Source organism: Bubalus bubalis, chromosome 24 (assembly GCF_019923935.1).
Source record: "Bubalus bubalis isolate 160015118507 breed Murrah chromosome 24, NDDB_SH_1, whole genome shotgun sequence".
Classification (NCBI taxonomy): domain Eukaryota; kingdom Metazoa; phylum Chordata; class Mammalia; order Artiodactyla; family Bovidae; genus Bubalus; species Bubalus bubalis.
Genome location: NC_059180.1, coordinates 39,769,453 through 39,795,261, shown reverse-complemented (window position 1 = coordinate 39,795,261; position 25,809 = coordinate 39,769,453). Strand labels below are relative to the sequence as shown.

General features: G+C 57.5%; 1 protein-coding gene across 11 annotated transcripts; it reads left to right on the top strand.

The window, feature by feature from the left end:
- The first annotated feature begins 11,063 nt into the window (after positions 1 to 11,063).
- On the top strand, positions 11,064 to 23,498 carry LOC102396178 (glycine-rich cell wall structural protein). Of its 11 annotated transcripts, none has more exons than XM_044935743.2 (40): positions 11,065 to 11,312; positions 11,508 to 11,540; positions 12,043 to 12,072; positions 12,187 to 12,216; positions 12,833 to 12,868; positions 13,082 to 13,111; positions 13,194 to 13,226; positions 13,309 to 13,380; positions 13,804 to 13,857; positions 14,112 to 14,159; positions 14,611 to 14,643; positions 14,727 to 14,786; positions 15,739 to 15,768; positions 15,851 to 15,883; positions 15,997 to 16,026; positions 16,155 to 16,190; positions 16,967 to 16,996; positions 17,078 to 17,110; positions 17,200 to 17,235; positions 17,424 to 17,453; positions 17,841 to 17,846; positions 18,233 to 18,262; positions 18,341 to 18,373; positions 18,471 to 18,506; positions 18,835 to 18,864; positions 18,955 to 18,987; positions 19,999 to 20,052; positions 20,186 to 20,218; positions 20,295 to 20,330; positions 20,421 to 20,453; positions 20,559 to 20,594; positions 21,261 to 21,305; positions 21,585 to 21,626; positions 21,725 to 21,757; positions 22,175 to 22,237; positions 22,319 to 22,348; positions 22,619 to 22,732; positions 22,894 to 22,938; positions 23,042 to 23,095; positions 23,325 to 23,498. In XM_044935743.2, the coding sequence occupies exons 1-40, from the start codon at positions 11,246 to 11,248 to the stop codon at positions 23,330 to 23,332; spliced, it is 1,578 nt and encodes a 525-aa protein (XP_044791678.2). In that variant the 5' UTR covers positions 11,065 to 11,245; the 3' UTR covers positions 23,333 to 23,498. The 11 variants fall into 11 exon arrangements, with proteins under 11 accessions (XP_044791677.2, XP_044791678.2, XP_025130821.3 ...); XM_025275036.3 differs by having other exon boundaries at positions 17,841 to 17,876; XM_044935742.2 differs by lacking the exon at positions 18,835 to 18,864 and having other exon boundaries at positions 11,064 to 11,312; positions 17,841 to 17,876.
- Positions 23,499 to 25,809: the final 2,311 nt, after the last annotated feature.

Here is a 25,809-nt window from a genome sequence, read left to right as displayed (position 1 = left end):
TGTGGGAGAACAACACCAACCTTTGGGTTATAAAGTTCATAATACATTGTGAAATGCAGGGTCCACAAAGCAGAGCTAGCAAGGCAACTATAACAATGGTAAATATAGTTTTCCACCAATCACCCTTCACCCAAGATAGTACCGAACTCCAGAAAGGAATGTTTTCATTTGACATTGCTTTTACCTGGGTTTCTTTTTTTGTTTTTTCATCTAAAGCAGTTGATACATTGCCAGATAAATCAGGAGTATATACACAACCTTAATTATAGCACAGGTCCCTCCTTGAGCAGCTGTGAGCATGTCCAAAGCCATTCTAATTTGAATTACCGCTTCTGTTATTTTTATGAAACTGGTGTTTACATAATATGTAACTTCATGACCCGAGTCTATTGACTGTAGGTCTGGCTTATACCTAGAGAGCAGGGAGAGATTATGATTGACAAGAGAAAGGAAAGTCTCTTTTTATTGTCCCAGAAAAGAGCAGAGTGGTTTAAAATCTCCTTGGCGGAGCGGTGACACCCACCAGGGAAGTCCATCCATCACAGACAGAGGCATAGCCCCACATACTGAACAGTTGGAGGTCTTGTGGAAGTCCACGTAGGAATGTGCACGTTGATGAGACCAAGCAGCAGGAATTGATTATGCGGCTTCATCCTGAAGGGGCTCGTCTGGGATCTTTTTTTTTTTCTTAAGGATGATCTTGGTCTCTCAAGGGTCAGTGGGGTCCCTCTGCGCAGTCCACTCAGAGTTTTCTGGGTCTGCGTGGTATCTTCTTTTCACCCTCGTATGATAGATCCAAGGGGCAATACCTCTAACTTTAACTGCAGTAGAGGTAGTTAGAATAACAGTATAAGGGCCCTTCCACTGAGGGGCTAGTGAATCATGTTTCCAATCTTTGACCCATACTTGGTCACCAAGCATAAACTCATGAATCTGTTCCCCAAAGGGGAACAGTACCCTTTCTTGTACAAACTTAGTTACCTGATTTATTACCTTATCCAGTTCCATCTGCTGAGAAATCCTATCCCCCCCTTACCTGAGGCAAATTTGTTGACACCTGTTTTATTATGGGAGGGGCCTCCCATACGCATCGTATGGAGAATAGCCTTGGGACCGTGGGGTCATCCTGAGTTTGATCAGAGCCGTTGGGAGCAAGTCCACCCAGGAGCAGTCAGTCTCTCTGATCCACTTGGAAAGTGTCTCTTTAAGTGTCCGGTTGGTTCGTTTCACCATCCCAGAACTCTGGGGCCTATATGCAGTATGCAGTTTCCATTTGATGTTTAAAGTTTTGTTTTCTTGTTGTACTAAATCAGCTATGAAAGCCAGGCCATTGTCTGGTCCAATGCTGGTAGGAAATCTAAATCTGGGAACTATTTTCCTAAGCAGGCACCGGGCTACTTCTGATGCTCTTTCTGTTCCGGTAGGAAAAGCTTCCACCCATTCCGAGAACGTACCAGCAGGTACGTACCAGCAGGTAACGGTAGTGTCGGTGAGGTTTCATTTCAGTGAAGTCCACTTCCAGGGTGTTCAAAGGGCAGTGTGCCTTTCAGCTGAACCCCTGGAGGTTTTTGTCTGTGCTGAGAGGCAGCATTAACCTGGGAGCAAGCAGCGCAGTCCTGAGATTCTGTCCTGCATAGGGAATAGAGGTGGGGAACCAAGAAATATTTTTGAATTATCTCTTCCAGTTTATCATGGCCTAGGTGGGATGCTTGGTGTGTTTGGCTTACCAGAATGGGTGCCAACTCCTCTGGTACCAATAATTTGCCACTTGGCAAATCCCACCATCTCTTTTTCAGTCTTGATGACCCCCTTCTGCTTTGGCTAGTTGGTTTTAGGCTTCAGTGTAATCCAGCGTTAGCTCAGGCAGCTCTGCCACTGTGAGAGCTTTAATAGGGGCTTCACTTGTCACCCCCAAGCCCTCAGCTGCTTGTTTAGCGGTCTTATCTGCCAGTCTGCTTCCCTGAGCCTGGGGGGTATCCACTGTCCTTGGCAGTGTATGACTGCAACACTTTCTGGTTCCCAGACAGCATCCAATAGGGTCAGAATGTCTTTATTTTTAACGTCCTTTCTGTTGGCTGTCAAAAGACCCCTTTCTCTTTATATAAAGCCCCATGTTCATGTAAAGTAGCAAAAGCATACCTGGAGCCCGTGTAAATGTTTGTTTTCTTACCTTTTGACAGCTAAAGACCCGGATTACAGCATACAGTTTGACCCGTTGAGCAGACCAGTGTGATGGCAGACAGCTAGCCTCAACAATGGTTTCTTCCATGTCTACTGTATATCCCAACAGTCGTTGTTCTTGTTTCAACAGGCTGGTGCCATTGGTGTACAGGACCCAATCTGGGTCCAGAATTGACTGGTCTCTCAAGTCAGGTCTGCTGGCATAAATTTCTTCCAGGATTTCTTTGCAATCATGTGAGGCCCACCTTCTCCCAGAGGGAGAGTGGCCGGATTCAGGGCCCGACAAGGCTCAATAGTAACATAGGGGTTCTTACATAACAGTCCCGGGTATTGAGTAATCCGGGGTGTCGACAGCCGTTTATGAGGGTCCTCTTGCAGGAGACTGTTGACCTCATGCGGGACTTTTATGATCAAATCTTGGCTGAAAGTCAGCTTGGTTGCCTCCCGGACCAATAAGGCAACCACAGCAACTGCCTGTAAGCATCCCCGCCACTCAGTGGCAACAGGAGATAAGCCACAGGTCTGTCCCATGCCCCCATAGTCTGGGACAACACTCCCATAGCCACCTTGTCCTTTTCAGTCACTCATCTCACATGCTAGTAAAGTAATGCTCAAAATTCTCCAAGCCAGGCTTCAGCAATACGTAAACCATGAACTTCCTGATGTTCAAGCTGGTTTTAGAAAAGGCAGAGGAACCAGAGATCGAATTGCCAACATCCGCTGGATCATGGAGAAAGCAAGAGAGTTCCAGAAGAACATCTATTTCTGCTTTATTGGCTATGCCAAAGCCTTTGACTGTGTGGATCACAATAAACTGGAAAATTCTGAAAGAGATGGGAATACCAGACCACCTGATCTGCCTCTTGAGAAATCTGTATGCAGGTCAGGAAGCAACAGTTAGAACTGGACATGGAACAACAAACTGGTTCCAAATACGAAAAGGAGTACGTCAAGGCTGTATATTGTCACCCTGCTTATTTAACTTATACGCAGAGTACATCATGAGAAAGGCTGGACTGGAAGAAACACAAGCTGGAATCAAGATTGCCTGGAGAAATATCAATAACCTCAGATACGCAGATGACACCACCCTTATGGCAGAAAGTGAAGAGGAACTCAAAAGCCTCTTGATGAAAGTGAAAGTGGAGAGTGAAAAAGTTGGCTTAAAGCTCAACATTCAGAAAATGAAGATCATGGCATCTGGTCCCATCACTTCATGGGAAATAGATGGGGAAACAGTGGAAACAGTGTCAGACTTTATTTTTTGGGGGTCCAAAATCACTGCAGAAGCTGACTGCAGCCATGAAATTGAAAGACGCTTACTCCGTGGAAGGAAAGTGATGACCAACCTAGATAGCATAATCAAAAGCAGAGACATTACTTTGCCAACAAAGGTCCATCTAGTCAAGGCTATGGTTTCTCCAGTGGTCATGTCTGGATGTGAGAGTTGGACTGTGAAGAAGGCTGAGCGCCGAAGAATTGATGCTTTTGAACTGTGGTGTTGGAGAAGACTCTTGAGAGTCCCTTGGACTGCAAGGAGATCCAACCAGTCCATCCTAAAAGAGATCAGCCCTGGGATTTCTTTGGAAGGAATGATGCTAAAGCTGAAACTCCAATACTTTGGCCACCTCATGCAAAGAGTTGACTCATTGGAAAAGACTCTGATGCTGGGAGGGATTGGGGGCAGGAGGAGAAGGGGACGACAGAGGATGAGGTGGCTGGATGGCATCACTGACTCGATGGACATGAGTCTAAGTGAACTCCGGGAGTTGGTGATGGACAGGGAGGCCTGGAGTGCTGCGATTTATGGGGTCACAAAGAGTCAGATATGACTGAGCGACTGAACTGAACTGAACTGAAAGAGTAAACGGCTTAGCAAGGTCTGGCAGGCCCAAGGCAGGTGCTGACGAAATTGTACCGGATTTGAGTTCTATTACCACCGGGACTTGTTTTGCAAGCCTGGCGGGGGTGGGGAGCGGTGGTGGTGGTTGTCTTCTGCCCAGACCTCAGGGAATATGTTGAGTTCTCTCTCTTCACTGTTTAGCCCGCCCGGTTTCCCTTCCAGGAGATCATGCAACCTCCATTCATCTTGAGGGGTTACCAAGAGGAAGAGTAAATAGGTGGTTGAGCCCACTTGAAGAGTGGGTCTTTCGTGGGGGGGAAGCTTTCTTGGGGGGAAAGTCACTTGTGCCCCCAATTTAGACAGCAAGTCTCTTCCCAACAAAGGCACTGGGTGTTCAGGGATGTATAAAAATTCATGAGTCACTTGGTGACTGACATTTTTGGAGTAGACTTGAGACACAAAGGCTGCATTTATCACCATCTGAGACCCAGCAGCCTCTGGATCTATTGGTGTATAAAGTATACAGGCCTCACACAGTCTTTCGTAGAACTCAGAGGGTGATTCTTTCCCTCTTTGAATCACTTCAGAGGGTTTTGCCATGCTCATAGGTTTTGGGGCCCTGCCTTGAGGCCTTGTAAAATAGCCACCCGATATCTCTCCAGGTGGCCCCTCCCTTCCTCTGTGTTACAGTCTCAATTGGGCCTCTCATCGGGGTGGCTAGTTCTGCCCACCGCTGCAGGTTTGCAGTACCCTCAGGTGCCACTGCTCTTAACCATTTTCTGGCCTCAGTTAGGATCCTGTGTCTGTCCTCAGTGATGAAGAGAGAGACTAGAAGTTGGATTATGTCATCCCATGTAGGGCATTGGGTTCGAAAAATAGTCTCCATTGGCCTAATCTTGTAATAATAGGCTACGGGGGGCTGATGGTAGTGGCCGTCTGTCCCCTGAACCAGAGGCTGCTATAACTCTCTGAGGGGCATTTGTAGTGGGGCCCTTTCCTCTGGCTCCTTAGTGGAGCACAGCCTCTGTTTGATTCTGGTGTCTCCTTTTTCCTTCCTGTCAGTACTCACCGGGAGAGGCAGGTATAGCTTGGGCAGTTCAGCTGGAGGCAGATCCTGCAAGTGTTGGCCAGAGGCTTCTGCCACCCGCATTGGAGCCTGCCAAGGTGGCGGCTCTATGACCTCCGGGAGAGCTGGTGGAGGAGCAGTGGCTGCTGCAGGAACTTCACCTGGCCCTGGATCGGGCATTGCGGTGGCCTCGGGTCCTGGTGGAGCGCTGGGCGGCGGGCACATCATCATCCAGTATGGGGGAAGGGCAGGTCATCCTTGTCCAAATCCTGCCAGATCCCAGAGGGAGAAGGGGGATCGGCGTGTCTTCACTTGCCAGTCAGCACAGCCGAACCAGAACACCACGTGGTCCAAGACTGTTTCTCCCTTAAAGTCTGTTCTGCCTTGGTGGGCTTGATCAGGTGTGGATGAAAACACAGATGGGTTAAATATCCCACTCCAGAAAAGCCAATTCATACTCACTTATGTATCCCCCTCCTTCTAGCCTGACAATTTTGAGGGGGTCAAGAATTTCACAGCAGACGGGATACCTCCTAGGGGAGGGTAGAATACAAGAACACAAGGATCAAGTTTCTTCTCCTAAAAATCCCCTGGTGATTGCTTGGTAATAATTTTCCCCAAGACAGCGTGGACACACCTCTGAACAACCTTCACAAATTTCCTTCCTAAGCCCTAACACGCTCGTTGACCTGTGTACCAAGCAATCGCTGCCACCTGCATATTCCAGGCTTCTGTGGGTCCGTGCCCCTTCCAGTCCCTCCCAGGGGGGTGATCAGGCCCTCTCTTCCACCTTCCGGGTGGGTTCCTCCTCACCTGAGCGCTCAGTTCCCCTGCTGCCGTCCACTACCTGCTAACATGAAAAGTCCGGGTGTTGAGAAGCAGAATTCTTCCTGAAGGACAAGGCACCTTCCCCCTCTAGAAAATTCAAGCCACAAGGCCTTGGAGTAGTCCCAAATGGGACTTGTCTCCTCAAAGTGAGGAGTTTCCCGGCCAATGCACCAAATGTTGTAGCCACGCATTCCCGGAAACAAACTCACTCAGAAGGACAATGCAGATAGTGGAGTGCAGTTTATTACACTGGGGGGCCCAAGGCAGAGTCTCCTCTTAGCCAAGGACCTCAACCAGTTTTTGTGAAAACCTTATATACCCTAAGTGTATAAGGTTCCCTGAAACTAGTCTGAACAAAGGAAAAAGAAAGATACAATCAAAGTTAACCCGTGATCATATGCCTTAAGCCTAGGTAGTTAACAGTGGACAATTATCAATAGGCCTGTGGTCATACCCCAATAAGCATAATAGAATGTATGAGTCTATTCGGTTAGACAGATAATTAGGGTATTCTTTTAGGCGATGGAGAGCCCTGGGTCTCTTCCTTCCGGGGGCCTGGTTTTCTAGTTGGTATGTCATATCCACAGATACTGGGCATATAGCTCAAAGTCCACAGTCCGGCCCAAGATGGAGTCCTGCTTTCAAGATAGAGCCTGTTTTGTTTCCTCCTTCAGTCAGATTTCATTTCCCACCTTATTTAGTTCATTTGTGGATCAAGTCCCCATGTCTCTGAAAGGTCATGGACTGCAGGGCTGCCCGATTGCTGTGGTGTGCCCATGTTCAGGGAACACTCTCCAAGCCATAGACTGGGACGGGAGGCCTGGCATCCTGGGTTGGGCCCAAGACCCTGAGCCTCAGCCAGCTGCAGCTCCCCTCCCTGTGCCTTTCCTTTGCATTAGCATATCTGGCAGTCACAGCCCTTGTCCCTCAGGCTGAATCCCTGCTCAAGAGCCCAGGCGTGTCCCCAGGAGACCCAGGGAGCTGGCAGGCCCCTCCCTCTCCAGCTGCCATCCCTTCTGCCAGCCCCACCTCTGGGAGTCCTGGACTCGGTTCCTTTTCCTCATTCTGAAAAGTCTAGTTCACAATGACTTAAAAATATCTTTTTTAAGTTCAAAACGTGCTTTCCGTGGAAGTGTGGAAGGGCTAGAATATAAGGTTAAGTACAGATAACACAGGCCATGGAGTCAGGGAATTTAGGGCTCTGCCCCCCACAGAAGCTGTGCAATTGTGGGTAAGTTGCTTCATGTCTCTGGGCCTGTTTCCACATTTCCATATTTCCCCATTTTAGGGGAAAATAATCATAGTTCCTACTTCCGTGGGGTGTGAAAGTGAAGTCGCTCAGTCATGTCCGACTCTTTGCGATCCCATGGACTGTAGTCTACCAGACTTCTCTGTCCATGGGATTTTCCAGGCAAAAGTACTGGAGTGGGTTGCCATTTCCTTCTCCAGGGGGCCTTCCTGACCCAGGGATCGAACCCAGGTCTCCTGCATTGCAGGCAGATGCTTTACCCTCTGAGCCACCAGGGAAGCCGTGGGGTGTATGAGCACTAAAAGAGAAAATGCCTGTGAGAAAAGGACAGTCAAGCACACAGTAGGAACTTACTCTTTAATAACAGTTAACACTCCCTCATGTGTCTGCGTGCTAAGTCACTTTAGTTGTGTCCAACTCTGTGATCCTATGGACTGAAACCCACCAGGCTCTTCTGTCCATGGGATTCTCCAGGCAAGAATACTAGAGTGGGCTGACATGCCCTCCTCCAGGGGATCTTCCCTGACCCACGTCTCCTGGGTTGGCAGGGGGTTCTTTACCACTAGCGCCACCCCAGTATTTTGTAGTTTTCAAAGCAGCTGCCTGGCTCAAAAGGAGGACCCAGGAGGAGAGCCGGACCCAGGACGTCTGCTCCCACCTGGGGGTCTCAAGGTTTGAAACCAAAGCCCTTAGCTGGGGTTCTGCCCGGGAGGAAGCCCCCCAAGCCCCGCCCAGGCGTGGGTCCCTGCAAGTCCAGGCAAGAGCCGTCTTGAACCATGCGCCCCCTTGTGACCTGTCTTGGAAACAGCACCTCGGACCCGCTAAGATTCCCAGAAGCCGCATTCACCACTCACCCGGGAAGGGGCCACAGAATTGGATTAACGTGGCTTTAGAAAGGCAAGGAAAAGACGACCACAGGTGCAAACATGGCTACCCTAACAGCAAGAGGAGACTGTGATGAGCACTCCTGGGGAGTCTGCTGTGTTCTGTTTCTTGACCTCAACTTGACCTCTGTGCCAGCTGCGTAGGTACTTTGTAGGTTCGTGTCATATTGTTCATTTCTGTCTCGTGCACGCTTCTGTATATACACTATACTTCACCCTGGCCTATGGCTTTGTTTACTTGTTTGTCTTTTGGACAGCCATGCTGCCCGGCTTGTGGGATCTTGGTTTCCTGACCAGGGATCAAACCCAGTCCCAAAGCAGTGAAAGAACTTAACCACTGGACCGCCAGGGAATAAGAATCTTATCCCTGGCATAAGATTTTTTTGTTTGTTTTTTAATAATCCGACAGGTGTGAGGAGGAGTTTAATAGAAGTCAGCTTTGCACAGTGCAAGTGTCTGGGGCCGACAGAGAAGTCCCAGAGGCGGCAGAGGCAGGGATCTGGGCTAAAGAGCTGCCACCGGGTGACCTGAGGGGCTTTTAGCACAGCTGCATGTTCAGATGTCTGACCCGCAGGCTCCTGGCCTCTCCTTCGACTGGCCTCCCCCAGATTCCCAGCAGGCAGGTGGTGCTGCTTCGAGCGGCTGGTGGGAGCCTCGACCCAGGCTGTGCCATTTTAGGCGACTTCCCACACCCCAGCTGTCACCCTGCTCTGGGCTCCCAGCTCTGCCCCCTCAAAGCTGCTCCTCTATTCAGAGGCTGGGCTGTGTGTGTCCCCCACTTCTGGGAGCAAAGGGGAGCCCAGACCCTGGCTCTGCCGGGGGCTCTCGTGACCCCTGAGTGGTTCACGTGCTCTCAGGCTGCCCTGCCAGGGTGGGGCTGAGCTCTGGGGCCTGGCCAAGCTGTGCTGGGGGCGGGGGCGGTAGTGTCATTGCCAGGGCCAGGGTTCCCAGCTGGGCCAGGCCATGGTGCCGAGCAGAGTCGGTTGGCCCCAGGCCCCAGACTGTTTGGCGTTTTCTGCAGGCACACGCCAGCACCCAGGCAGCCTGGCAGTGGTGGCGGGCCCTGGCTTTCCCTCTGGCAGTGGCCAAGCGGGCACCTGGCCCGTACCTCCCACAGGGCCCCTCCTGGTCTCCCTGCCCGCCTCCTCCTGGGCCAAGCTTCCCTGGCGCCCAGTAGGGTGGGCCTTGTCTGGATCTATGCAGGGGGCCCTCAGCTCTCCCGGGTCTGAGGCAGAGGCCTCGGGCCCAGACTGGCGCGAGGTGGGCAGACAGCAATGTGACGACTGGGGTAAGAGGGTCTGCTGCCCAGGGTGGAGGCCTGTGGGCTGCCTGCCTTCAAACCCCAGCCCCCAAGCTTGGCTGTATGATCTGGGCCCAGTCCCTTCTCTTCTCTGCCTCTGTTTCCCCATCTGTAAAATGGGGTAAGAAGCAGCTCCCTCGTTTTAGAGGAGAGTGAACAGACGCAGGGAAGTGGGCTTTCTGCTCAAGCTCCCCAGCCAGAAGGAGCTGGTATGTGAACCTGGTCTGAATCTGAACCCAGCACCCAGGCTGCTGATCTCAGGCCACTTAGCCGCCCTCCATGAGCAGGCCAGGGAGCCGGTGCCGGCTGCTGTGGGCCGAGCAGGTGGCCTGGCAGGAGAGTAAACTGCCACAGCTGCCCTGGGCTCTCGGGATTGGCTGGGGCCAGGGGCCAACCCTGAGCCCTCCCAGCCTCCAGGACTCCAGGTCACAGACACCTGCCCCCCGGCGGGGCAGGAGGTGGGCCTGTGGGGTGCTGGGCCGGGGAGCCTGGCTGAGGAGATTGTGTTCACAGCGGGATCTGCGGGGGGAGGGGGGTGGGTGTCACGGGCATGGTCACATCACGTGTGCACTCATGTGCACGTGCCCCCAGGGGTGCTGGCCCTCCTGTGTGGGCAGAGTGAGCAGCAAGGGTACAGGGTGTGTGTGGGAGGCAGAGGGGGCTGTGCTGGGAGCACCACCAGTGAGGAGGACCTAGGAGAAGCCCCCCCACCGTTGCCCACTCCTCACTGTAGCCCTGCTCCACGCCTCACCCTCCCAGTGTAGCTGGCTGGACTCTGGACTCCTCAGCTCGAGATGCCAGGGGTGGCTGGCTGGGCAGGGGGCAGGCCAGCAGACAGAGAGTGGAGGCTTCAGGACTAAGGTCCAGGGACCCTGAGTCACCGCTGTCCCCCTCCAGCCCAGTGGGGGCCCACAGGAGGAGGAGGGGCTGGAGTCGAAACCCCCCATGCCTGGCATGTCTCAGGCCTGCCAATCCTGGCCTCCAGGACTCAGCTCTCCACCAAGCCCCCTCCCCGGGCCCCAGCTCTAGGCTCATCCACCGCGAGACAACCTGCTTGCACCGCTGCCCCCCACTGCAGCTTAAGCAGCTCCCCTCCCGGCCCCCATTCTGTCCCTAAAGTTAGAGTTGTGCTGATGGAGCAGAGAAGGAGAGGGAGGTGAAGCTGGAGGGTGTGGGGCGGGGGCGGCGGGTGGAGCCTCGTGCAGCGGATGGATCCCCGCTGAGCCTTTGAGAAACAGCATAAACTGGGCTGAGCGCCTGTCAGCCATCCCTGTGTGTCACCGTCCCTCGTGGAAGGGAGGCTCAGGCCCACACGTGCCAACCTGGGCTCAGCTGGGGGCAGAAGGCCAGTGTCTCCTGGTGTGGTCGCTGCCGCCTCCAGGATTAGAAGGAGTGGACTCGTCACGCAAACGTCCGCTTGTGCGATAGTGACGAGATCCTGATGTGCTACCCTGTTCCTGGGCCACTTGCCCTTGTAACACTGCCTTCTTCCTGTAACACACTAACTCATTCAGAGGGTCCCCTGCCAGCCACACCCATGTTTCTGGGCTTGGCTCCCCTCTCACCCCCAGCTGTGTTTGGGCTGGGCCTGGGGTGCCCACCTGCCCCTCGCCAACTGGCGGGGGAGCAGCTGAGCCTCCAGGCCTGACGCCAGGGCTCCAGCCCCTGACAGGGGTGGAGGAGCCTCGGGGGGCTAGGTGGGAGCCTCTCCCAGCTGTCAGCACCCGTGATGGATGAGGAGTAGGGCAGGGAGGAGGCTGGGGCAGATCTCCTGCAGCAGCAGGAGGTAGGGGCTGGCCCCCTGGGGTCTGCCAGCCCAGGGGAGACCCTGGCCCCCACCCAGCAAGGGTGTTTAAAGGCCCACAGGGTGGTGCCCTCCCACTCTGCCGGCAACATGAGTGCTTGGGCCTTCCCCACAGCCCTTCTCCTGCTCGGCCTGACCTCTGAAAGCCTGCAAGGCGGTGAGCACCAGCGGTGGGGCTGTCGGCTGGTCTGGGGGTGTCGGGGGAGCACTGGGCCCCAGAGAGGGAGGGGAGGGCCTGTGGAGTCTGGGCGGGGGCAGGGTTTGGGGAGGCTGGGGGACAGATGCCTGGGACCTGCCCCTTCTCTGTCCCCGGGGTCACTGCCCTGAGTTGGCACCCGGCTTGCTCCCCTAGGGCTCCCTCCATTGTCTCCGGGCCTGGGGCAAGGTAAGTGGACCCTCCAGACGCTGGGCTCAAGGAAGAGGGTCTGGTCTTTCCCTCGCAGGGGTCTGGGGGCTCTCTGGGATCCAGATCTGGGGGCCCCGGAGAACACGAGGCATGTGGCCTTGTTCATGTCAGCTCAAGTATGAGGAACACAGACACCCCACACCCTTGGAGGGGGATTGAGAGGGGGCAGAACCTTAACTTTGTGTGAGGAAAAGAAGCCAGAGGAGGAAGGGCCTGGTGGGGGCGGGGGGCAGGTTGCAACAGGAAAGGGAAAGGACCTTGCCTGGGGATCCGCCCCCAGGCGGCTGGCCCAGACCCCTCCCTCCTCGCCAGGGACCCTTCCGCTCCCCCTGCGGCCAGTCTGCTCACCCTGCGGTGATTCCCGGGGAGCCTGAGGCCCGGGGGTGGGGGGGTGGGGGGGCCGCACCCTCTCGCTTTGCAGGGAGCATGCATACTCAGCTCCTTGCTGCCCGCTAAGTCCCCCCTCTTCCCAACCCCACAGGCTTAGGAGGCTCCAATGGCTATCGATCAGGTACAGCTCGTGGAGGGGCGGGCGGGGGGGGGTCCCTCTGTGTCCTCGCAATGGGCACCCTAGCTCCTGGCCCCTCCTGCCCCACCCCCGCTCACCTTCCCGTTTCCCCCATAGGCTATGGCCCTCCCAGTGGTCTAGGAGCAGGTGAGGCATGGGAAACGGGATTTGGGTCTGGGGGAGGCAGCCATCTCAGAAACACTCAGGGACCTCCGTGCTGCTGCCCCCCTCCCAGAAACCCACCTGTCCCCCTTCCTGCAGTGTCTTCCTTGTCCTTTCCTCCTTCTCACCACCTCCTGCCGCCCGCCCCCCCCCCTCAGGAGTCCATCAGGAATCCACCAAGGCCATTCTGGTGTCATGTCACCCAGTACCCGCCTGGGGGTACAACTCTTTCCTCTCCCTGCTTGTTCCCTGGTTGCCGCCGAAGCCAGCTCCAGGGCGTGTACCCCGGGCTCAGAGCGAGGCCCCCTGGGGTAGCTCTGAGCAGAGGAAGGGAGGAAGGGGCCTGGGCTCCCGGGAGCCCCCCTACCCACACCCTCACGCCTTCCCCCTTCCTTGGAAGGGACGAGTGGAGCTGAGTCATCAGGCTCGGAATGGCTGAGGGGTGGGGGGCGCCCGGGGTCTCTCACCCGGTCTCCCCTTGGCTTCCAAACGGGTGTTACACCACAGAAGCTGGGTGGGCCCGGCCTGGCCCCAGCTCTCTCTCTGTCTCCCCTCACACACACCTCTCTCTCACATCCCTCACCTCACTCTCTTCCCCCAGGGTTCGGGAATGGGCAGGGGCTGGGAGCCCAGCCAGGTGAGTGGAGGGCGGGGAGGGGGACTGGGCTCCCAGGCCTCAGAAGGGAGGGCAGGATGGATGATTCTGGGGGTGGGGGCCAGATAGGAAGCTGTCTGTCAGGTTTGCTGTTTCTGGTGGGGTCCAAGGTGCTGCACCCCCCACCCTAAACCTACCTGGTTCGTGGCTTTCTCTCCCCAAACCTACCCAGTTCATGGTTTACTCTCCCCACAGGCCCTCCAGCTCAGAATGGCTATGGAGCAGGTAGAGGTGGGGCCAGGAATCTCGGGGCAGCCCAGACACGGGGTGTCCCGAGACCGTCCCTTGACCCCCGTCTCCTTCTCAGGTGTTGGAGGGGGCATGAAGCCCCAGAAGCTGGGTGAGCCTCACCCTACCTGTCCCTCCCGGCTCTGTGCCCCTTTCCCTCACTCTCCCTGACCCCGCCTGCCCTGTGTCCCCAGGTGTCTCTCCAGGGTTTAGGAACGGGAACGGGCTGGGAGTCGGGACCCTCCCGGGTGCTGCTGCCCAGCCAGGTGAGGTGGGGGAAGGACGGGTGTGGGTAGCAGAGAGGGGTGTGAAGGGTGCATCAGTTCACCCTCTGGAGGGCTTCTCCCCGGCTCCCCCAGGGCAGAGCTGGTGGACTCACTGGAGGCAGAGGCAAGGTCCATAAAGGATCCTGTGGTCTAGTTTGGGGAACAGAGAACACAGAATCGCTCCCCCTTCAGCTGAGACCCCAAATGCCCCCCCTTACCTCTCCTTCATGGAGTCCCAGGAAGAGGCTGGGTCCCTGGGTCCCCTCAACCACTGCCTCGCTCCCCAGGCTTTGGAGGGGGCGAGAAACTCCAGCAGCCAGGTGAGCCCTGCTCCCTGACCGTGTGATGGCCCTCAGATCGCCTCCCCGTCTTCCCACCCCGGCCTCGGCCCCTGCCTCCTCCACCCTTCCTCTTTGTCTCCAGGGTACGGAAACGCGCTGGGAGCTGGTGCCTTCCCGGGGCTGGGAGCCCAGCCAGGTAAGGGCTCCTGGGGCACCACGCTGGGGTCCAGGGATGGGGGAGGGAGCGCGCAGAGCTGGAATCGAGGAACCCGTCGGGGAGAAAGTGGTGTAGTGCAGGGGGACGGAGACGCAGCCTTGGGGTGCGGGGCATGGAGCCTCCGCGGCCCGGTGAGCCCCGCCCCCATCCCGGCGCTCCCCCAACCCATCCCGGCCAGTCTTTGCGCCCCGACCTGCCCAGCCGTGACTCATGGCCTCAACTCCTGTCCGCAGGATTCGGGGCTCGAAATGGTATTGGCGCTGGGCCTTTTCCGGGAGCAGGTGAGCGTGGGGGGGCAGGGCTGCAGGGAGGGGCAGGCAAGGGGGTGCCCAGGGACTCGGCCCCGCTCTTAGGGGAGGGGCTGGCTGGGTCAGCGTCGGCCTCTCTGTCTCTCCCCGGGGTTGGGGTGAGGTCAGGGAGAGGCCTGCGCTCCCTTCATCCAGCCGCTGCTGCCACTCCTCTGGCTGGGACTGGGGTCCGGGGGAGGGTCCAGGCTCCCTGGCCCCTCTCTGGGCATAACTCTCTGAGAACTGTGGGGGCGGTGCCTCGCTCATCGGGTGAGGACACCCCCGGAGGTGTGAGCCCACTCCCGGCAGCCCAGACCCCATCTCCCTCTCCCCACAGGCCCCACGGCTCAGGGACAGGGTTGGGGATGATGGGGGGGGGGAGCTGGCAAGCAGGTTTGGGCTTGGGGTTCACCAGAGCTTCACCGCGTCTGGGTCTCTTTCTCAGGAATTGGAGGGGGCGTGAAACCTCAGAAGCCAGGTGAGCCCCACCCTGTCCCTAGCTCCCTGCCCTCTCCCCTCGTTGATCCTCCCCCCTTACTCCCTCCTGCTCTGTCTCCCCAGGACTCAGCGCTGGGAATGGGCTGGGGGCTGGGGCCTTCCCCGGAGCTGGAGCCCAGCCAGGTGAGGGCCAAACTGGGGTGCTGGGGAGGAGCGGGGCAGGGGCTGAGGAGGGCAGAAAACTGGTTTATGGGGGAGTAGGGGCTGGGAGGGGTCCACATACACGAGGCTTGGGAGGGGGCGTGACACCTCAGAAACCAGGTGAGACAGACACTCGCCCCTGCCCCTCCCTGACCTTGTCCCCACCCCAAGTCCTCCCTAGTGCCCCATCCATGGCTCACAGAGGGTATTGGCATGGCCTGGGGGCCCAGCCAGGGAGGGAGGCTAGGGCCCAGGCTGCTGGAGGAGGGAGGGGTCACCGCCGTGTCCTACTCTGGACTCCTAACAGGGGCCCCTTAGGCGTTTACTCCTTCCACCATCTTTCCCGAGTGCCCGTCTGAGCCCGGCCTTGACTGTGCACTGCAGACCCCACGCCAGTCAGCCTTGGGGCTGCAGGCCTGCTGGGCCGAGTGCCCAAGCCGGGACCCCTGGGTACCCATGCGGACTGAGGTCAGGACTTGGGGGAGAACCCACCAAGGGCGGAAAGCCGGAGGGCAGAGCCCAGGGCTGGAGGCCAGGGGGGACCTGAACCTAGCTGTGGGACTCAACTTTGTGGTTTTACGCTGGGAGTGAAAGAGCTGGTCTACCTGGAGTAGGAGAACTTGGGGAGGAGGCTGCTGGCATTGCAGGGGGCTGGGGGGGTGCGGTGCAGCAGTCAGAGTGGGGTCAGTGTGGATAAGACCCCAGGAGTCTTCGGGGCCAGAAGGAGGAGGAAGGCTGGATCTGCGGTTCCTGTCTCAGCTGCCGCTGTCTCCCCAGCCCTTTTCCTGGCACAGGTCCCCACGGGGACCTCCCCACCCCTCTTGTGAACCTACCCAGGCTGGATAGAAGAATTGGGGGGAGGGCAGGGGTCCAGGCTGGGGCTCACCCCCACGTCAGCATTGTCTGGATTTCCTATGTCCCCCCGCCCACCCAGGTCTCGCAGCTCCAAATGGCTTTGGACCAGGTAGAGAGGGGACCAGGGGAAGTTGAGGGGGGAGGCCCGGAGGGGGCACTCCAGGGTCCTTGACCTGCCGGTCTCTCCTCAGGCTTTGGAGGGGTCGGGAAACCCCAGAAGCCAGGTGAGTCCCGCTCTGTCCTGTCAGGCTCTCGGTCGGTCTGTCTGTCCATCCTCTCTGTGTCTGTGCTCCTTTCAAGCCCTGCTTCAGTCTCAGGCCTCTCGCTGTCTCCCCAGGATTCAGGACCGGGAACGGAGCCCAGCCAGGTGAGGCCCAGAGCTCTAGGGCCTCAGGGCTCACCCAGGGGGTGGTGGATGAAGGAGAGGGGTCTGCCCCTGGCTCTGAGGGAAGACGGGATCTGGGTGGACTCACTGGACATTCTCCTTGTCCCCAGGCCTTGGAGCAGGAGGGCTGAAACCTCAGAAGCCAGGTGAGACCCGCTGTCCCGTCTGGGGTCCCACAGCAAATACTCATTCGGCAGCCAGGTGGTGGGGGGGCACATTCTGGGGAGGAGGGGCCAGAGGCAGACTGTGCCCCACTGAGAAATCTGGAGCTAGGGCATCCCAGAGAGAGGACCAGAGAGGGAACAGGCTCTGGAAGTGGCCACGGGCCATGGTGACAAGAGCCCATGCTGAGAGCAGAGTATGTGGTTGATGAGGGGATGTCAAAGTCCCCCTTCCTGCCTGGTTGGTGGGTGTGGGTGTGGGGGTGACACCAGGGGGGACCCCAGGCAGGCAGGATGGCTTTCAGGCTCCACAGGGAGGCTGGACACCAGGACGAGGACCTGCCCAGCTGGGGTGGGATGGGGGGTCCACATCTGGGCCTCCTCTCCCATCCCCTCCCCCAGCCCTTTGAGGGGCAGGATTGATGAGGGATTGAGAGGGGCTTAGGGAGAGCCTCTGGGACCCTGGTTTTGCCTGGGCTCTGGGGGGGGGCCACTGGGGCTTGCCTGGTGGCTCAGATGATAAAGAATCTGCCTCTGCAATGCATGAGACCTGTGTTCAATCTCTGGGTTGGGAAGATCCCATGGAGAAGGAAACGGCAACCCACTCCAGGACTCTCGCCTGGAGAACCCCATGGACAGAGGAGCCTGGTGGGCTACAAGTCCACGGGGTCTAAAGAATTCAACACGACTGAGCGACTGACACTTGCCCCCCATCTTAGCCAGGGCCCCAAACTCCTTTCTCACCCCTCCCTCCCCCACAGGCCCCCTGGCTCAGAATGGCTACGGAGCAGGTACCAGAGGGTTGGGAGAAGCCAGTGTCGGGGTGCTGGAGCTCTGGGGTGGTCTGTCACCTGCTCCCCATTTTTCTCCAGGCTTTGGAGGGGGTGTGCAAACTCAGAAGCCAGGTGAGCCTCAGCCCCACCTGTGTCTCTGTCCCCTATCTGGAGTTTGCGGCCCCTTCCCCCCTCACCTTCACCTCCATCTGTCCCCCCAGGATTTGGGAATGGAAACGGACTGGGAGCTCAGCCAGGTGAGAGTGGTGGGGTCTGGAGGCTTCCACATGCCTGTGTCCTTTCCTGCCTCCTTTCCAGGCCTCATGAGGGCTGGGGAACGATTGAGGGGTGCTGGGAGGAAACCCCCAGGATTCCAGCCTTCTGGCTTGGCTTCCGCCTCAGCCAGACCCCAAATCCGCCCAGCTCACCCTTCCTCTCCCCACAGGCCCAGCAACACCGCAGGGATACGGAGCAGGTAGGAGCAGAGGGGCTCTCGGGTGCCCAGGATGGGGGGTTTTGGGCAGGATTCTCCCCCTGTTCCCATGTCTTCTTCAGGCTTCGTGGGGAGCATGAAACCCCAGAAGCCAGGGGAGTCCTACCCTGGCCTAGTCTTTCTCCATGGACCCCCGGAATCAGAGTGCCCCCACCCCCTGCCTCCTCGCTCTAGGATCTGGGCATGGGTTGAGCGTGGGCCTTCCCGGGGCAGGGGGTCCGGAGGGCGGGCTCTGAGTAGAGGGCAGACGAGGCTGGCTTCAGAAGCCGGGTAAGGGGGAGACCCCCTGGATCCCCCTGCCTCGTCTCTCTCCTGCTTTGAAGGGGTTCACCTTCAAACACTGCCCGCCTGCCCCACTTTCCTCCCCAGGATATGGTAATGGAAACGGACTGGGAGCCAGGCCAGGTGAGGGTAGCTGGGTCTGGGGCCTCAGGGGGTGGGGGTGAGAAGGGACGTGAGAGGTGGGGGCTGCAGGAAACTGAATCTTGGGGCCTAGGGGTCCAGGGAGGCCTAGAGGAGTCCACGTCAGCCCCCCTGCCTGCCCAGGCCTAGAGGGCGTGGGAAACCCCAGGTGTCAGAGGCGAGCAGGCCGTCCTGGCCCTCCTGGGTCCCTCTGGCCTTCTCCCCCTGTTCACAAATGGAGGGTGTCTAGGGGCTCCAAGGACCCTGGGGAGAGGAGGGGGCAATACCAAGGGGCCCCCATGCTGGCCTCACCCCTCAGCCTCACGACTAGTCTTATCACTGCCCCCAACCCTGCACAGGCCCTGCGGCTGAAAACGGCTATGGAGCAGGTAGGGGGGCCCTGCCCAGGAAGGCAGCGGGGGCCCCGGGGGCCCGGGGGCCCGCACTTACTGTGTGTCTCTCACCAGGCCTGGTGGCCGGCGTGAAGCCCCAGAAGCCAGGTGAGCCTGCCTTAGCCGCCTCTCCCCATCTCCCCAAAACCCTGAGCTTCCCTGCCTCCTTTCACATGCCCACCTCCATCTCCCCCCGCCCCCCCAGGATTTGGGAACGGTAACGGACTGGGCATCCAGCCAGGTGAGATTCGCGGGCTCTGGGGTGGAGGTCATGCCTGGGTATCCTCTCCTGCCTCCCTCCAGGCCTCTGGGGGTCAGGACGGGTGATAGGGTCCCCACCAGCCCCCCAGCTCAGAACTGAGGGATTGGGAGAAGCTGGAGGCTGGGAGAGGAGAGAAGAGGGGGCAAGGGCCTAGACCCTGCTCTGAGGCGCCCCTCCTGGGCTCCTTGGAGAGGGTGGCCATGTAGCAGAGGAGGCTCCAAGTTCTCTGGTCCCTACACTGGGAGGAAGGGGGCCCCAGTTTCCGGCCTCCTGTGCACCTCAGCCTCTCCCCGCCCCATCCCCACAGGGCCTGCAGCTCCCGTCGGCTATGGCCCAGGTACAAGAGTGGGTCCTGGGGGCAGATGGCGGGGGAGAGGCTCAGAGCAGGTCATGGTCCCTCACCTGCTCCCACCTCCTTCTTCTCTAGGAGTTGCTGAGGCCATGGAGCCTCAAAAGCCAGGTAAATCCTCCTTTTCTCTCTACCTGCCCTGTGATACTGTGATTTGTAAGAGGAAATAGGGCTTCCCAGGTGGTGCAGTGGTAAAGAACCCACCTGCCAATGCAGGAGACACAGGAGACATAGGTTTGAGCCTTGGGTGGAGAAGGAAATGGCAAATGGCAACCCACTCTGGTATTCTTGCCTGGGAAATCCCTTGGACAGAGGAGCCTGGCGGCTATAGTCCATGGGGTCGCAAAGAGTTGGCTGCTGCTGCTGCTGCTGCTAAGTCACTTCAGTCGTGTCCGACTCTGTGTGACCCCATAGACGGCAGCCCACCAGGCTCCCCCGTCCCTGGGATTCTCCAGGCAAGAACACTGGAGTGGGGTGCCATTTCCTTCTCCAATGCATGAAAGTGAAAAGTGAAAGTGAAGACGCTCAGTCATATCCGACTTTTAGCGACCCCGTGGACTGCAGCCTACCAGGCTCCTCCGTCCATGAGATTTTCCAGGCAAAAGTACTGGAGTGGGGTGCCATTGCCTTCTCCGAAAGAGTTGGCTATGACTGAGCAAATAACAACACTGGGCAGATGACCCCATGGAGGCGCTGGGAGTGGCGTGCTCAGAGGGGACGGGAGCAGTTAAGTGCCTGCTTTTCTAGTAAATCGATTATCTGATAAGTAAAATGTTTCCCTGTGTTCTGTGAGCTGCTCTAACAAATTAATCAAACCCCTCTCTAAGGAGGGGGTCATGGGAATCTCTGATCTACAGCCAGCTGGTCAGAAGCACAGGTGACAACTTGGACAGGAAACTGGTGGCAGAAATGTGGGGTGGGGTGGGCAGAGCAGTCTTGTGGGACTGAGCCCGTGACGCTGTCATCTCCAGGTCGACCCTGGCAGATGCGACTCACACTGCAGGGCCCCCTGGTGCAGTCCGGACTTGCTGTCAGGATTGGATCCCTGCCTTCTCTCTACCCCCAGAAACCATCTCCTCCCGCCCTTGCTCTTCCTCATAACCCCTGCCTCTGTCTCTCCAGTTTACAGGAATGGACTGGGAGCTGGAGCCTTCCCAGGCCAAGGGGCCCAGCCAGGTGCGGGGCAGGGGCAGGCCTGGAGTTCTGGGGGGTGGGGAGGTGGCCCCACTGGATGAAGAGCTGGGTCCTTGGGAAGAGGAGGGGTGGGGTGGGGTCCACGGTCACTCAGCCTCTGCTGGTCTCCCCCCAGGCCTGGGAGGGAGCGTGAGCCCTCTGAAGCCAGGTGAGTCCATCCGCTTCTCCTCTGCCCCCTCTGAAGTGTCCCGGGCCCCTGCCCTCATGTCCACTCTTCCTCCCAGGATACACGCTGGGGAACGGGCCACAGCTCCTCCCAGGTGAGTCTGGTGGGGGCCTGGGGTGGGGGAAGAGCGCTACTTCCGCCAGGAGGGCTGGTTGGGCCTGAGGTGCCCTCCGTCTCCCTGCAGGCCTCGGAGTGGGTCTGAAACCTCAGAAGCCAGGTGAGCCTCCCCTCCCTGTCCGGCACCACCTCCTGCCTCTCCTTTCAGAACTCGCCCCTCCCCCACCCCCGCCCAGTGCCCTTCACATCCATTTCTCCCCTCCAGGATATGGCAACGGCAATGGGCTGGGGGCCCAGCCAGGTGAGACAGGGGTGGAACAGCGGGAAGTGGGGGAATGTTGTTGGATGCTGGGGCGGAGTGGGCAATAGCAGGAACCACAGCAGGCGGCTGAGTCCTCTTGTCCCCAGAGCAGACTGTGACCCGTGGGAGCTGGGCTTTTTCTGACACAGCTACTGTCCCCCTGGCAGCACCTTTTCTGCCCTAAAAGCCACCGCAGGTCATGGCTTGACCAGGTGGAGGCCAGGAGGGCAGCCTGGAGGCGGCGCCGGCCTGGGGGTCACTGCCCTCTCCCTTCCTCCCCATCGAGGTCCCTGCAGTGGTGGGGTGCTTGCCAAGCCTCCCACTCCAGGGATCCCTTCTGATAAAGGGGGTGGCTGGGGCCTGAAATCCCAGCCACCTCTCCCAGGGCAGGATGGCAAGTTCCCAGGTCAGTGCCCACTGGGGGCCTGAGGGGCTGTGGTGGGTAATTGGTCCCAGGAGGGGCTGGGGTTGGCTGGGCCGCTCAGAAGCCCCCTGGCCCGATCTCCAGCAAGTCAGTGAAGAAGAGCCTGAACCCTGGCCCTGAGCCCCCGTGTGACTGCCTGTATGACAGCACCCCCGGGCCCCAGCCCTTCCCCCGGGGCCTCCTGGGGCATTCCCCACCCGCCTCACCAGGGGCTCACTCCTGTCCCCTGGCCTTCCTTCTAGTGCCTACTCCAGCCCTCCAGTGGGGACCGAAACCTCAGGAAGCAGGTGTGTGTCTCTCTGCTCCCTCTCCGTGCCAGATTATGCCATTCCATCTCCCTTGTTTCCTGGCCACCTCAGGTGTTCAGGCGTCTTAAGGCCAGGAAGTCCCTCTCTGAGTCTACCCTTGGTCTCTCGCGCTGCTTTCTTACTTCATGTCTTCTGATTTCCATTCCCTGGGGATGAGGAGAGTCCCTTCTGCCTCAGAGTCCCCAAGGTCCACACATGGGCCCCAAGGAGTGAGGGCAAGTCGGGGTCCTCCCCACTCACCTCCATTTCCCCTCACAGGGTACCAGCCCCCGAATGGCTACGGACCAGGAGCAGGACTGGGTGAGGAGGCCCTTCTGAGCTTCCCCTTCCCTCCCCGCTTTCCCATCCCCTGCCTCCGCCAGCCCAGGTTATCTCTGACCCAGCCTCCTCTCCCCCAGGCTTTGGTGGTGGCCTCAGGCCCCAGAAAGTCGGTGAGCCCCCTGCGCCCCCATGTTGGGCATGAGTCGCGCCCCCTCACGGCGAGCATGGCTTGTCTGTGCGTCTGTCTCTGTCCGTACTTGCTGGGCTCTCGTGTACTAAGCGCTGGGCCACATGGATGGCCAGAGCCTGTGCGGTGGGTCCTGTCTCAGGTCAGAGTAGACTGACCAACTGAACAGGTGGGGAGGGAGGTGCCCGGGGTTGGGGGAGCCATGGCTTCCTGAAGCTGGGCTGTCTCCCTTAGCTGCCTGCAGGGGCAGGATTGTGGGAGGCCCTTTCTAAATTGCCTCTGAGTCAGTCTGTCTGTCTGCCTGCCCCTCCCTGTCTCTCCATGAGCAGGTCACCCTGCCCCCACCCCCTGCGGCCCCTGCCCCTCTCCAACCCGCCCCCCTCCCACCGCTTTCCTGCAGGTTTGGGCTACGGCAACGGTGGTCTGGAAGCCGGGTTCTTCCCTGAGGTCCGCCCACAGCCAGGTGCCTGGGGGGCTGGGGGTGAGGTGGGGGGCTTTGGGCTCAGGGGTGCTCGTGTTTATGACCTTGTCTTTCGTCCTCCAGGGTTCCCGGGGGCCGATGGCTTTCTGAACGGTGAGTTGGGCCTAGGAGACTGAGTGCAAGAGGGTGGGGAAAGGGCTGGTTCTCTCACGGGTGTGAGGAAGCTGCCCCTGTGCTCCCCAAAGTGGCCACTCCAGGCCCTGGAGGAAATGGTAAGACACACTGAGAGGGCAGAGGGGGCCCTAGCAAGGGCGGTGGGGACCAGGCCAGGCGGGCAGGGGGCTTTGAGAACCGGGAAGGACCGGCGCATCCTGGACACCCAGCTCCAGTGGGCAGGGGTCCCAAGCAGCTCTCCTCCTTCAGGTCAGGCTGCGGGCCTGAGGGGCTTTCCCTGGCCCTCCCTCCGGGCCTGGGGGGCTGCCTTGAAGCCTAGATATGGGATCGGAGGCACATACCCAGAAGTCGGGAGCCAACCAGGTAATGGGGTGTGCGGAAGAGTGCTGTTGCGGGAGTGGCTGCAGGGAACTGGGCTCTGGGCCCACCTGACTGCCCTGCAGAGAGGGAGGTGGGCACTCCCGGCAGAGGGCGTAGAGGTGGGCATGAGGGACTCAGTATCCTCACCTCCATCTCTCCCCCAGGGCCCTATGGGCAACTGAGGCCAGAGCTGGGCCCTGGGCCCTTGGGTGAGTAGGGGTCTCCCAGGGCCTTGGGTAAAGCTGGGAGTGAGCAGAAGGACTCCGAAGTCCTCTGCTGACCTGGGTGCCCTGGCTTGTCTCTGTGCCTTAGGAGGCCCTGAGGTGAAAAGAGGCAGCAATGGCCCCCTGGGAAATGGCTTTGGAGGTGAGAGGGAACTCAGGGCCCCGCCCCCAGCCAACCCATGCCAGCATCATCACCCCTCCGGGCTGCACTGGGGGCAACCCCGACCTGTGGGAGGAACAGATAGTGGCTCTCAGGCCACCTGTGGGTGCCTGGTGGGTGGCTGGCCCCAGAGATCAGATAGAGGGCCCGTGTCCCCCAGGAGGTGAGCAGGGGCCAGAGCTCAGCTGGGTCCTGCTCTGTCTGTGCCTAGGCCGCTGACTTCTTGGGAAATGCTGAGCACCCGAGCACACCCACGGCCCGTCCTGAGCGCCTCTGCATGCAAGCCTGGTCCTCAGGCAAGGCCGGCCAGACCCTCTGGCTTGGCCTCTGGCCTGGGGTTTCCTGCAGGCTGGAAGTCTCAATAAAGGCAGTGTGCTTCCCTGTTGGCCTCTGTGTGCTGTGTGGGGGGATGACCAGCTGGGCTGGGGGACCGCCTGGGCCTGCAGTCTCCACCCAGCACCTTATTCATTCCTTCAACAAACATCAACACAGCTGTGTGCCGGGGGCTGTGCTCCAGATAGGAGCCGCATGAGCACAGAACAAACTCAGGCCTGCTCTCAGGGACAACATGTGGTCACAGTGTAGAGGTGGAGCCATGTCCAGGTTAGGGGACTTGTGTATTACACATTGTGTTCATGCTCAGTTGAGTCAGTCGTGTCTGACTCTTTGCGACCCTATGGACTGTAGCCGGCCAGGCTCCTCTGTCCATGGGATTCTCCAGGCAAGAATACTGGAGTGGGTTGCCATGCCCTCCTCCAGGGGATCTTCCCAACCCAGGATCAAACCTGCATCTCCTGCATTGCAGGTGGATTCTTTACCCACTGAGCCACCTGGGAAGCCCACACTATACATTAGGACTTCCCTGGTGGCTCAGCTGGTTAAGCGTCTGTTTACAATGCGGGAGACCGGGGTTCAATCCCTGGATCGGGAAGATCCCCTGGAGAAGGAAATGGCAATCCACTCCAGTACATTACTTGTGTTTTAATTGATAATTAACTTACTAAAATGATCCACTAAAAATTTAATTTTCCTTAAGCCTTTATACTTGCTTCCAGATATCATTGTATTGATTCATTTTATAATTCGGATGTAAAACTCACTTTCACATTCTTAGATTAATACTCAGTTAGATTATAAATTTGTCAGATCAGCTTCTCCCTAAATATTTAGCATGCTTTACAAGCCTGATACTCAATTCCCTTAGACACTTCAAATAATTATGCACATTATCTACTTGATCTCTTAACAGGGTTGGGGTGTGTGTGTGTACAAATCCAACCAGTAACTTTCTTCCTAAGCACTTAAGGGGTTCTTGGAAATCAGTCAGACATTTAATATCTCAGATTACTGAACACTTCAAACATTTTAAAAAGCTAGTTACTAATCCAGTATCAGTAATCAGTGCTACTTGAATGCTTCCTTTTCTCATCCCACAAGTATAAATTTAATCACCCAGAAATGTGGAAGCAAATTTATTCTCCTAGGCTGGGTCCAGAATGGAGGTTGCACAATTGGGGATTAATCTGCTCTTCTGAACTTTGACCTGGGGCTTGGGTGGTCCCAGAACCAGTGTCCTTGAGTCTCTGTTCTGAGCTATGCCTCCCCCAGTCTACACCTCTTGAAATCTGGTGAAGTTTTACCTTAACTGAAAAATTTGAGCTGAATAGAGTTGATGGGATTTGCCACCCAGGGAGGAACTCAGATTGTTTTTCTATGGTGTGATTTAAGATAACAGATAATAGACCAAAACCTGACTGCAGTGTGCACAATCTTGAGGAGGTTGTGTAAACATTATTGGAATTCCAGCCTGATATCTCTTAGCCTACCTCATTTAATTTGCTGTATTTGAGAATCATCATAGGCTTTTGCTTTTTCATAAAAGTATTGATTCTTTGGGCTTCTCCAGCTTCCCTGGTGGCTCAGACGGTAAAGCCCTGATAGGCTACAGTCCGTGGGGTCTCAAAGACTTGGACATGACTGAGTGACTTCACTTTTTTTTTTCTAAGAAGCTCAGTCGGTAAAGAGTCTGACTGCTATGCAGAAGACCTGGGTTTGATCCCTGGGTCAGGAAGAGCCCCTGGAGGAGGAAATGGCAACCCACTCCAGTATTTTTGCCTGGAGAATCCCATGGACAGAGGAGCCTGGCAGGCTACAGTCTATGGGGTTGCAAGAATCAAACGTGACTGAGCAATTAAGCACACATTGATTCTTAAAATATCATCTTGTGGACTTTCCTAGTAGTATAGTGGATAAGAATCCACCACCAATGCAGGGGGTACAGGTCCAATCCCTGGCCAAGGAATATTCCACATGCCAGATCAGATCAGATCAGTCGCTCAGTCGTGTCTGACTCTTTGCCACCCCATGAATCGCAGCACGCCAGGCCTCCCTGTCCATCACCAACTCCCAGAGTTCACTGAGACTCACGTCCATCGAGTCAGTGATGCCATCCAGCCATCTCATCCTCTGTCGTCCCCTTCTCCTCCTGCCTCCAATCCCTCCCAGCATCAGAGTCTTTTCCAATGAGTTAACTCTTTGCATGAGGTGGCCAAAGTATTGGAGTTTCAGCTTTAGCATCATTCCTTCCAAAGAAATCCCAGGGCTGATCTCCTTCAGAATGGACTGGTTGGATCTCCTTGCAGCCCAAGGGACTCTCGAGTCTTCTCCAACACCACAGTTCAAAAGCATCAATTCTT